The following is a 12999-nucleotide window of genomic DNA, read 5'->3' as shown; positions in this document are numbered from 1 at the left end:
TGTGAAGTACATAAGTACATTATTTAAGTACACTGATTCCATTAAACAGAACCATTTGTTTTCATCTTCTCTGCAAACACATCTGCCTAAGTGCTCCAGCTTTGCAGGGCGCACATGGAGTCTGGAGCATTATCTGTGGGGACTGCACGCATTTGGAAGAAAGCAGAGAGATACAGCAGTTGTTAAGAGAGTAGTCAAGTCTCTACTAGTCTGCCAGTTCCTAAAATAATGTTGCTTCACTTAAGAATGAACATGCTTATCTCTGATCTACAGAACCCTACTAAAAGGTTACTTTTCCCTTGCCAGAAGAGCATCTTTAGAAGCTTATGAATGCCTGAACAGAACGGCTGAACCCTGCCAGATGATTTTATGGTAAGAGAAGGCGGCAGAAAGCCACCTCCTCACATGTGAAAAGAATGCTTACAGAAAAAATCTAGAGGATATACATAAAAAAGCTAGTTTCTAGTATTCAGAGCTGTATGTGGCTACCTCATTATTTTGCAAAAAGGCACACATATTAAAATCTTGGACCCTGAAGAGTGTTTCCTCCTCCTTCTCGGTTGCTTCTGACTAATGAGTATTTTGAACAATAAACAGCTTCTGCCTGGAATTTGCAAATCCCTGAAAACCACCATTATTAGGCTGCATGAATTGTGTGCATGCAACTCTGAAAAGCACAGCAGTTAGCTGCCTATTGGTATGATCAAGGATTTATGACTAGTTATAGGATTGCTGAGGAAAAAAATCCCCTACGCAAATCATTGTATTTATGTGCTAAACATCATTACACCAACTTTAAAAGCATGTATTTCCCACAAGGAAAAGTTAAAGTTCTGTAATTATACCATAATTAAGTCTTTACAAGTCATGTGAGCCTAAAATCTTTATCTGTCTTCAAATGCAAAAGTGGTAGCACAGCTGTAACCGTCTCTGCATAAACGTGGGCAAGGTAAGGGTTTATGATTCCCTCTGGTTAGATCCAGCAACCTTGTAGCCAAGATTTGTATGTCCAAAAGTTAATCTGCTTTTTCTGCCTGTACTGGTTGGTCTCATCACCTGTGAATATAAGCCTTGCCTGACAAAGAAATTCATATCTTCATTTGCTAAAAAAAGTTGGAGGGAAAAACACAGGTCTTCAAAGTTTCAACACAAAGAACTGAATTCTTCCAACATAAAACAGCAGGTGGGGCTGGCTTTGTGCTTCCCTTTCCAGTAGCTAACAGGAAGCAGGTAAATTCAGCATCTTTTTGCATTGTGCACCATTGCTACAGAGTGCCCCCACAGCACTATATAGTGCTAGAAAATGCCCCCATCCCTGAGGGATTACTCTAAGCATTCAGAAGAGAGAAAAAGAGTAGCTAATATTGCTTGAATTTAACAGAATGCTTCATGAAATTTACAACTCCTCCTTATTCCAAAGGACATTATCACTTTCCACAGTACTTTCCTGAATCAGGGCCTAAAAGCATGCCTGCAGAAGGGAGATTATATTTTGGCAATGGTTTTTTTTTTGCACTGACAGTGCTCAGCTTCTGCTGTCAACTAACTGGCGTTAAGCAGAGCAATCCAAGGACCCAGCTTTCCTTCCCAGGTATTCATAGTCCTACTCCTAAGCATTCCTTTTGCTACATCTGCAAGGCAAGTCACATTTTTTCCTGGAAGCCAGCTATTTGATGAGCCAGGGCATTCTCAGTTTCTTGCCAGCACAAAGAGGAATGTGCTGTTCTACAGTTAGAGAAAAAAAAAGGCTTTCAGAAGTATTACCCCCGGTTCTCAGCATGCAGCACCAAGGTCACATCTAGCTGTGTGTCAGGCAGCCTCAATAATTCCCAGCTCCACTGCAAAGTGACATTTCAGCTGAAAAACCCTATCATCTTTGGGAAGAAAGGCACCGTCAGTACAGATGGATGTTGCATACTGGTGACAAGTCATGCAGCAGATCCTTCTGAAATATGTGCTGCACATGCACAGATGTCTCTTGGAGTGAAGGACTCCAAAAAATCCTGAGTCTGAGCTTGAAGTTTTGGACTTAAAAATGTAAGTGATACCAAGAAGCACAAAATCCTGACAGCAATTTCTCAGATGGACCAGGGAGTTTTCAAACCCATTAGACAACCTCAAGGAGTACTGAGATGCTTTCTGCTACTTTAACCTTTAGTTTTAGCCCCTTCTGCAAGCTGGAAAGACTACCTCTCAAATGAGGCAGAACAGCGTGAACCCAGGCTTTCCACTACGTAATTTGGTCCTCCTCAGCTAACTATGTTGAATATTCACAGGGACATCTGAACTGACTATTCAAGAAGAAAACATTGGTAATTCAGAGTTTCCAAACAAGTCCACAAACCTGTATCTTACATTTTAATTTCAGTAAGAGACTGACAAGAAAATTTCTCAGGACGAGAAAAATGATAGTGTTCTGACTATGAAAATCATGGTTTACAACAATTCATATAGACCTTCATCCTTTGCCTTCAGTGATTGCTTGAAAAAAAAACAACAACCCAAGCAGTAGCAGAGATTTCAACCCAACTTGAAAATATAACATCACCTGTAACTTCAGTTTGTCTAATCAGCATTAATTGCCGTCAATTCCGTAATTTCTCTAATGAGAATTTATAATACCTGGGCCTTAGGCAAACACCGCATGGTGTGACAGGACCCCATGCCAGCTAAATAACAATAAGCGACAGGGCAAAGTGCTAAGTCAATTGAAAGCCGTTGTCTCCAGAACCAGAAAGGCAAGCAGCTAATTAAAACACTGTGTGGGAGCCTGCATGAGGTGTAAGAGAGCACTGGGCCACAACAGGCTTTGGATATGTGCCTGCATAGAGAAACATGCTAATTAAAGCAACAACAGTTTTGAGAAGCAATGTAACATTCGTACCTTCTCAGCCTACTCCAGAAAAAAAACACCCCCTCCCTCAGAGTTTTATAAGCAGTCGTCTTTATAGAAGTCACCATGGGTTTCCAATTTTCTTGTTTGACTGAAAGGATTATTTTAGATTTCAGGGGTCAGAGACTAATCGGGGCAGGAGAAACAAAAACAAATGAAAACCACTTATCTGAAGTCCACATCTAAAGATCAAAAAAGAAAATCAGCTTACGAAACAAACCATTTGCTTCATTATTCCTCTTGTGGGGAAGCTAGACTTCAAAACAGGTGGGGATCTGGGCAAAATCCTTACTCTTACAAATGCTTATCCCTGTGCATGAGACTCACACCCAGACTGTGCACAGGACACTTATAAACATGCTTATACTTTGGCAGGGACAGTTGCCTGGCTATCATACAACTGCTCCCCTTCCAGTATTACTTACCGATCGATACTCATAATAGATTTTGTCATATTCACTGCCCCCAATTGTGATTTCTGGAATGAAGCGAGGGATGGCTGCAGGATCTAGCACTCCATCTTTGTCCTGAACGCTGTGAAGAAAGAAAGACAGAAAAGAGAGAAAAAGGAGCAGTTAATCCACATCCTGCCCCAAACTCAGCAACATCAATTCCGAGTCTGACCAAATATTAAAGAAATACTTTTCTCTTACATAGTACTTCCCCAAGTTTTGGCTATTTTCTGGTTATGATGAATTATGTCTTCATCCTTTTCCTCACACAGGTACTACCCTTTTGCCTCTAGCTTGTTCCTGCTCCAACTTCTCCCTGTTTCTACATTCCCTCCCCCAGGTTTTTCCTGCCTGAAGATGGTCTGTCATTCCTGGGAGCCTTCTCCATAAGGCATTTCTAGATTTTTGCTTTCCTATACAAGCAAGGTAGAACCAGTGGTTTTATGGAACCCCACACACTATCTTGCTATATCAACTTCATTTAATTACCTCCTGTTCAATTAGTTTTCACAAATGACCCCTCACAAGCATTAAAGTAAGGTGGTGCTCTTCCCCAAATTCCCATCCCTCCACTGAGGCAATCACAGGGTTTGGAAGCGGACAGTGCCTCTAGCATGCTGCCTGGGAGTAACTGGTGGAGAAGCTGCAGGAGCTGCAAGGACAGATATAAGGATCCACCAAAAGTCCATGCTGCATGGCGCCAGCATTTTCAAATACCCCAAATTTAAAACGTCTGCGAAACTGCTAGAAAGCCACCTTCTGCATACTGGTATTATACATAGACCAACAGTGCCACCTATACGTAGCTGGGGAAAAATACACTCATTTGCAGTAGACGGGGACCAAATTCTAAATTTAACGCTTTAAACTCTGCAAACTGTGCTGTTTTCAGTGAATTGCACTTCTTTACAAATATTTAGATACATGTAAATACCCTGAGCAAAAGTCAGTCATCTTTAAGCAACTAATTTTTTTTCCCTAAATCACAAATTTTGGGACCTTACCTCACAGTACTGAGCAGTTTCAACAAGTAAACTAGTCTGCTAATGCATCCTAACATGCACACTGCAAATTATCCTACTACAGACAAATTAGTAAGGAAATACAACCATCTAGTACAAGCTGAGACGGGAGAAGGTAAGGATAAATGCCCATTTACAAGAGCAGGATGACCACCAAAGATGCTTCCTATAAAACACTGCATTATCTATCTTCACATACATTAAATGCACATTTCACATGCTGGAAGCCAGGAAAATGAGTCCTCCTTTGCCTCTTCACCAACACAGCAACAGCTCTTTTCATGACATACTACCACTGGCCCTCCTGTGGGTAGCACCCTGTCCTCTCACTCCAGGATAGCTTGGAATAACTAAGCTGGGATGAAAGAGCTTGCCAAAATAGTGATCTCATGATGCAACTGGTTCTATTTCTGAATCCCAGCATACTTTGGGAAAAGCACATTTGCACCTGTTAAGTCTCCTCTCTTGGAGTTCTGCTGAGAAGGAATCAGGTCTACTACTCACTGCTAATTAAAATAAACAGACCCCGGCAGAAAGCAACCCTTAAAGTACCAGCTGCTCATTCCTTCAGTACAGTCCATCCTGCAGCCACACTTGTCATTGCTGACGCTATGAGCTTTAATCTGCATTTTCATTGTGCAGAAAGCAGAGATAGCAAGCTAGGAATTTTGATGTGAACAGGATCACATGGCAAGCAACGTTTAAAGACCTTGCTGAGCTCAGGCTATGGAAGATCCACTTGTCTATCAGTGTGCAAACTTCTCCATCCCTTCTTCCCACAGAAATGGGAGAGTGCTCTCTGCTGTTTAGCAACAGGTGTTCTGGACCTTACAAGTCTGTAGCAGAAAGCAGATAAAATCTGTCCAGGCATACGTGAAGTGTAACTTGACACACATAAAGTGAGTCCAGTAGTCAACTAGTCTACAGATAATCCATTCCTTCACGACTCTCAGCCAAGTGGCAATTGTAGAAGACAATTCGCAGGCACAATTCATTTTAGTTAGTGGCCAAGATGGAAAACCTGCTGCTCTTGAAACTTCTTTGCTCTCACAACCACTGCCTCCAGAGAAACCACTGCACAACAAAAAAAATGCAACCCAAGATGGCTCCTCCAGCTTCTGCTCTGCACCTTAAGAAATAACTTTGAATACTAAAAGCACCACCCAAAGACACCTGCCACAACATCATCTTTAACCACAAAACCACATTCACTTGTCAGAACTAATTCACTGCTCATGTTTGCTTAGTTTTCTCTCTCCCCCAGCACAAAATTATCACTATTTATTATTTGCTAGCACTTAACGATATTTTCTTGAAACAGCTCTCATCATGCAGTAGCATAACTTCCCAGAGCATGCTTTACCTACCGATAAGACAATGTGACATTTCAAACTTAACTGCAAGCATGTAAGTGACTGCATGGTCCTAGTACCGTAGCAACGTTAGATTTTAGCTTACCATCTTTGCAACCATCCATAATCCTATTAGCTAGAGCTCTTCCCATTGCTACACAGGAATCACACTAGTAAGTATGTTACAGCAATGGATAGCTCCTCTTCTCCAAAAGCTCCTATTACACACCTACTTCATGGTGTTATGTCCAGCACAACATGCACAAGCAGGTACTGAGGAATTAGGACTGACACATTCATGCCTCTCTTCAGAGGAAGAAGTCCTGTTTCCCTTACAGGCAGGTTACAAATTTTACAGGAAACCTGAGGACCCACAAGTATTATAAGCTGTCCTGAAGTTAGTGTAGCTCTTCTATCAGCTGGATGGACTTTCTAGAAATTCTGTTCCCAGGATCTCAGCTTTTTTCCCCACCTCTGTACAGAGCAAAGTCCCAAGACTGCCTAACACAATGAACATTAGAAAGTCTTACGAACATATTTGCTCAAGGTGCAAGGTAGGCTAAAGGAAGGAGACTTTGGAAAAAAAAAAAAATAAACCAGTCAACCAAACAAAAAACTCAGTTTGCATAGCCTGAGCCATTATTTCTCAACAACTGATGTTGGCATAGTCACAAAAATTGAAGTAACAATACACAGCATTAGAAGACCACACTTCCTACCTAAAAGCACTCACTGGTCTAAGAGGCTTAGAGCCAGCAGCAGAAAAGCATATCAACTTAAATTCTGCACTTATACATGAAAGTAAATTGAGAAGTAGCAGGGGCATCCCAGTGGAAAACAGAAGATTTTCTCGCACACCCTGAAACCAGCTTCTCACCAACCGGTTATTGTGTTTCATTCAGGTTTGAATCTGACCAAGTGGGCGGCATTCATTCCTCTGCTCTTCACACCCATATTACCTCCGACAGGGCTCCTTAACCCCTGCTGCGGTCAGCTTCCTTGCCTCCTGTGGGTAGGGTACAACACATGCAAGTGAGCCAGTGGGCGTACGATACACTCACAATTTTGCCCATGCTTGTGAGAGCAGGGGAAAGGAGAAATGCTCCTGACTCATGCCACAAGCATATAGAACTGGGTGGGAGAGATGGTTCCTGCATCCAAATCTTACCATTCTGACCTCCTCTGCTCTTGCACTCATTCAGCAGGCACACAGGGCAGCCTTAGGCTGTGTGTCCCCCATGCGTCTTTCCTTGCCTGTTATTTCTTCCTTGCTTATCTTCTCCAGAGCTTAGCAAAGGTAGGACAATGATGTACAGACCTCCTTCTGCCAAAGGGACTCAGACTCCACTGTTTGGTTAGGCAGAACAAGTACGCCACTCCCTTGGTTAACAACACTCACCACAAACACCAAGAAAGGGGGAAGAAAAAAAAAAAGGGCTTTCCAAGAAAAGCAGGTCTGCAAGAGAAGGTGAGAAGGTGTAACAACAGCTCTTCAAATCTATAAAAAGCCACTGCAAAGAGGAAATTACAAAGAACTGTTTCAATTGAAGCAAGAGAGAAGTAAGGTGCTAAAGGAAGCAGTCTTTAATAGGGCCAGAAGTTTTACAATGAATGGTTTATGACATTTTGGAATCTCCATGACAAAAAGTTTCAAAAACAAGTCCAATACACCTCTTGCAAGCGCTTCTAGTCCTGCTATTGAAATCAGACAAGACAGACATTCAAATATGGACAGTTCTTCCTTTTGCTAAGCATGCTTGATTACACTGTAAAACAGAGATGAAGGGTCACTCTCCCTCATTCACTCCCACGCTTCCTTGTTGCAACATTTCATTTAACCAGAGCAAAATGATCAGAAAGGAAATAGGAGCCAAGCTCTGGGGTTAGTAATAGTTCCAAGAAGCTAAACAAATGTTAAGAAAACTTTGAAATTACTAGTTGCTGCACATACAGGGTCCTTCAGTAACCACCTCAAAATATATGTCTGATGTCCTGCCAAATACAGTACTGGAGGATTTACTACACAGTGTTTGTGGCACGCTAAGTTATTAATGAACAAAATTGAACAGATGAGCATGACAAACTATTTCATGGCTAGATTGTTCCAAATAAAAAGAGATCCCCTTTTCATCAAGATAAAACAAATGCCAATACCTATCTTTTTTTTAAATTAAACTATTGGTGGCTGAAAAAAGCCAAAGATTGGTCCATACAAAATATGTTCTGCTATAGCAAATTCTGAAGGAGCTGCACAGATGTAACAGATTTAACCATGGACTTGTCTGATGAAACAAGTCAAATGCAGTAAGCTCCTCCCACCAGCTGATAAAGTAACACAAGCAATGTTACACAAACTATAGCTCTTCTTTCCAAACCATTACTTATTTTGCAATGCGTGTAGACAGTCACATGATTTCACTGGGACAGATAAAAAGATGCTCGAGACAGTGTAGTGGCAACATAGGAACTCCTTGAGACATTTCAAAATGCCAGCAGAATTATTTCTGTTGGACACAGCACTTGGAGAGGAACGAAAGATATGGAGAGCATCCTTTGGGAGTTCCCTGAAGCTTACATACTCACATATATATATGGTTTTAACCTTTTACCAAGACATGTCTCAGTCCCACAACCACACTACTCTCTATTAGGGCAAGGGAGAGAATACCTGAGGGCAACTGATTTTATATGGGTGCGGCTCACCGGTTTGATGAGCTTACTTATTTGCATTACCAAAGCACTCAGAGGCCCTGCTAGCATTTCTATGCATTGGACTGCAATGAAAAAGTCATCCTCACCCCTGCCCATCAATCACCTTCCCCCAGACATGCTGGTACAAGCTGAAGGTGGAAGAGGTAAAACTGTCAACAGCCAAGCCAGCACTGGAGTGGGATTATGACCGCAACACCCTGCCTCCCGCTGCAGTGGCCGGTCAGAGCATGCTGCCCCTCTGACAGCATCAGATCTGAAATAGCCCAAGTCAGAATGAGTGGGCTGTGCAAAATGCTGGGAGGTCACTGAAGGAAGCAACTGCAGATGGAAAAAACAGACAAACACCTGCTGCAGCCTTCCAGAAACACCCATGAGAGGGCAGCATGTACCAGCATATGGAACAGGCAGCCCACCAGGAACATGGTAAAAAAACGCTTTCCAAAAGGAAAAACTAATGTAGGCATGGGACACCTGCAAATCTGCAAAAAGCTACATTTCTACTTGAGCACTGGAAAAAGTGAGGAAAGCATCAGCTTTAACATTCAGGAATAAGCACCTGAGTTTGGCATTTGATGCTCTGGGATGCAATTCCAACACTGAAGACATGCAGAAGACTCCCTGCAGTGTGCGTTTGGTCCTTAGACATTGGTCCTCTGTCTGGCACTGGGCCTGACATGTTTTCATGAGTGAAGTTTGTGCAAGCTGTGAAGGAAGACTCATGTCTGCGCTGCACTTCTGGAGTTAACATGAGAAAAAATTATGTCAAAACCTATACATTTTTATAAAAAGTTGTAACAGTGCTCTTCCCAGGCTGCCGAACATATTGCCCACAATTTCCTCATTCAGCTGAGCAAGTCATGAGTGCAAAATTGGCACAGGATCTGTCATTCCACATTTGATCAATGCCCTAATACCCTAGTACCAAATGAAGACTCACAGCAAACACCGAGCACACTCATCATCCATCTGAATATGAATGTTATCTTGACAATGCTATTCTGAAGGCAAGGGGAAACAGCAAAACTCAAACCGTAAGAACATTTAAATTAGCAGTTTGTTGCACTGTAAGATCTTGAAACACGCTGCCAATTGAAGAAATAATTTCATATTATCTACAGTGACAAGAACCTTGTATAGGAGAACCTCTCACCCTCCCCCAGGCTTCATTGAAAAATTGAATCCTTAACAAAGCAATTTATTCCCTTCTTCAGCTGTCAAGCACAATTTTCATACAATATCTTAATACACTGCTCTTTAAGTGTATGCTTTCCTTTAACTCCCTCCTACGCTCTGCAATTAATAAACCTTTTTTAATACCTGTACTAGTGCGAAGCTATGGGAAAACAAGCAACTTAACTGTATTTTCTCTTCCAAGGAAATCTGATTGATAGGTTTGCAGGGTGTAAGTCACCAGATGCTATCCTTTAATTACTACATGAAGACACCTCTTCTTAGATATGTGAAGGTGATCCAAATCGTGACTTGTTTCTTAGACAGCATGCAACACCACTGTTCTGTGATCTATCTTCACCCCTTGATGGAAGGGCCATAGAAAAGAAACACTATCTCTAATTTTAGGAGGAATTTGAAGTGACAGCACAAAAGACTACAAGGCAAAGAATACCAGAAGCCTGTTAAAAAAAACCCAACAGTTTAACTTACTACTCCAATGCCTGTCACAACACAGACAAAATTCAAAGGCAGATATTCAATTTTAAGAAATCCCAGCTTCTACTAACCTGTGAGATAACCTGGAGAGGTTATCTCACAGGTTAGTAGTGTTAATTAATTAATTAACACAATTAAGCAGTGGGACCTCTGCTTAATTATCATATTAATATGATAATAATATAATTCTTAAATTTTGTTTTAAAGATGCAGTAACAAAGCTGCACTTACTACCTGCGCATTCAGTTTAAAGATTATGTTCTAGCAAAATGGGAAGCTTGTCTCACTTCAGTGCAAGGTTATCCCTATTAATAGCTTTGCAAGTGTAGATATATTCTTTCTATGGGGTTATCCAGAGAACACTGTGTTCATCAACATCACTTCAAAGTGGCCCTCTTGATGCTTCGTCTGTAACATGTAGAAAACTGTAGGTCTGATCTCACTTTACATACACGTCAATAGTTTGGGTTCACATCTTTTGGAGTTTGGAGGGCAACCTCTTTCAGCATTGCTCTGGGAACACATTCAGACCCACCAGTAGCACTCCACAGCTGAACTGAAGGGTGGATACTCATGGAGTACTTGCAAAGAATTATTATAATCAAATTTGATGCTATTCCAGCAAGACACTTTCCACTATCTGAGTTTGATCTCTTCATATCTAATTAGATAGACAAGGATCTTTAACAAGAAAAACACCAAAACCAGCCTTAGATTGTTATTATAGAGAATGAATGACAAAACTGCAATACTTCATTCTGTGAATTCGGATTAAAGCTTCTATTTAGGATTATTTACAGGGGGTCTGAGGAAAGGAGGAAAAAGGGACTTCTTGAGCAGTCACCAAGTTTGCCTGTTTCCTTTTTGCCCCCTACGTGCTGTTCTGCCAGCTTCTTGACGGCTGGAAAGATACTTGAAAGCAGACAGCATAAGAAACTAGTCCAGTTTTAGGAAAAACACAACCAATCTAAACAGCATCACATATAAAACCTGCGACAAGGTTACTCTGTCAACCAACTTTGCTGAAGGATATCATACTGCCAGGGCAGCAGAGAAGCCACCAGGCCAACTGCATAAATCTTCTGGTTTAAAATGAAATATTTTTTGTAATCACCCAGGAACAGAAGTGCTCACAAAAACACACTCCCAAAAGAGCCATAGGTCACAGCACTTAGGAAGTGCCTGGAGAGTTCTTGTGCTTCATTAATGAAATAGAATCTATTAGTCTGGAGTCTCTTGTCTAATCAATTATTAGCAGCAGGAAAACACCACACTGTTATTAGTGGCAAGCACCAATATTACAAAAGTCTGCTGTCGCTGCTGACCTCTGACAAAAAAAAAAAGTCAGGGTGCAAATATAAACATACCTTAAAAAAAGTCAAGGCTTTAATCATTTTCCCTGAGATCTGATGCTAAGTAATGTTCAGTTAGTGGAAGACATCAAACTTACTAAAGTCTCAAATGATGGAAAGAAACATCATCCTGCTCAAGCCATGGCCCCTTGTCAAACTTCAGGTACTCAATGTCTTCAATTACCTGGAATCAGAAGATAAAAATCACACTAAGAGGTGGTCTGATCAGAACATCCAAAAATCAATGAATACGCCCCCCAAATCAATGAAATAATCGAAATATATTATTAAACAAGTCACTCAGCAAAAATGCGTCACTGCTAGATCTGTATTAACAATGCAAATGTAAAAACATATCATCTCCCAGTCACATTTCTGGAGAGTGTCGCCCTGCCATAAGCACTGTGCAGACACATGGGAGCCAGCTCTAAAGCTCCTCATGCTTTCAGTCTTGGTGAGCAGAAGATGGCAGGGAATAAATCTCATGAGAGGTGCTTTGTTTCCAAATTCTTCCCTGATCCAAGATGCTCTTCCTCAACCTGCTGTTGAGGCTGAAAGGAAGCAAAGAAGGTACAACTCCACCTCTAAAATAGAATGAGGAGGAAATGGAAATAAGTCTAAATTTTACCCCCTTTTGTTGCAAACAAAACCGGTCACGCTACATAGGAAGCCGGGTTGTTTTTTGTTTGTTTTTTTTTTTTTCCAAATGGGTTAGTGGCGTACTGAGACAGACTGAAGAGCAATTGTGGCAATTGCCTTTCGGTGTTGGTTGCAATTGCCATTCGGTGAACCGATGATGGTTCACATCACAGAAACCAAGGCATGTTTGAGGCTGGAAAACTCAAACACCCTTGAAGTAGCCATAGTGACAGAAGTCCAAAGGCTCCCAGTTTCATCGGTCATCAAAACCTACCCATGCACGCAGGTACCCCGAGCAGAAAGGAAAGGTAAAACTCACAGCTCCACCCAGAATCATTCAAACAAGTAACACCAGCTCAGCAAATCACTCCTCCAGCATCTCCAAACTTATCAATCCCATGTTTGAGCTTCATTTACAGACTGTCTCCATGAGAAAACAGATCTTTGCTGGTCCACTCGGTAATTGCTTAACACAAGCCTGAGGTTATCACACACGACTGACTAGATCTGAAGGAAACCCAAACTAGTGTTGGGAAGACGCACTTAAGGTGTGTGATGAGGTGGCAATAGTACCTTGAAGCAACTTGGGAAGGAGTGGATTGTTACAGCTCCAAACACCACTTTTCAGAGACCTTTTCCAGAAGGAAAGATAAAACTCTGAGGTCAGAACCAAAATCCTGATGACACACTGTTGATCCATTGACAACAAGTAAGTAGATGCCAGTAATAAAGTGAGTGATAGAATAATAAGTGAAAAATACTTCTACTCTTTACTGTACATTAAATGCATTATAATTATTCCCTGCAATCACAGCAAACACTAAATCCTATCTGTTACCACTTAGAAGGCAATAAAAAAGTGCTATTACAAATTAGCTTTGACTATAAAGGTCCACTTTGTTACCAGTA

General features: G+C 41.3%; 1 protein-coding gene across 1 annotated transcript in view; it reads right to left on the bottom strand.

Annotated features, from left to right (window-relative positions):
• The window catches only part of NDUFA10 (NADH dehydrogenase (ubiquinone) 1 alpha subcomplex, 10, 42kDa), a 48699-nt gene that overhangs the window by 10740 nt on the left and 24960 nt on the right, over positions 1-12999 (bottom strand). The window contains exons 8-9 of the mRNA XM_009889056.1: positions 11550-11635; positions 3319-3427 (exon numbers count right to left, since the gene is read on the bottom strand). Coding sequence (XP_009887358.1) covers positions 3319-3427; positions 11550-11635 — 195 coding nt within the window. The remainder of the gene's footprint in view (positions 1-3318; positions 3428-11549; positions 11636-12999) is intronic.

The sequence above is a fragment of the Charadrius vociferus genome, unplaced genomic scaffold (genome assembly GCF_000708025.1).
Source record: "Charadrius vociferus isolate BGI_N301 unplaced genomic scaffold, ASM70802v2 scaffold361, whole genome shotgun sequence".
Classification (NCBI taxonomy): domain Eukaryota; kingdom Metazoa; phylum Chordata; class Aves; order Charadriiformes; family Charadriidae; genus Charadrius; species Charadrius vociferus.
The sequence above is the reverse complement of the archived record's forward strand: the minus strand, read 5'-3'. Positions and strand labels throughout refer to the sequence as shown.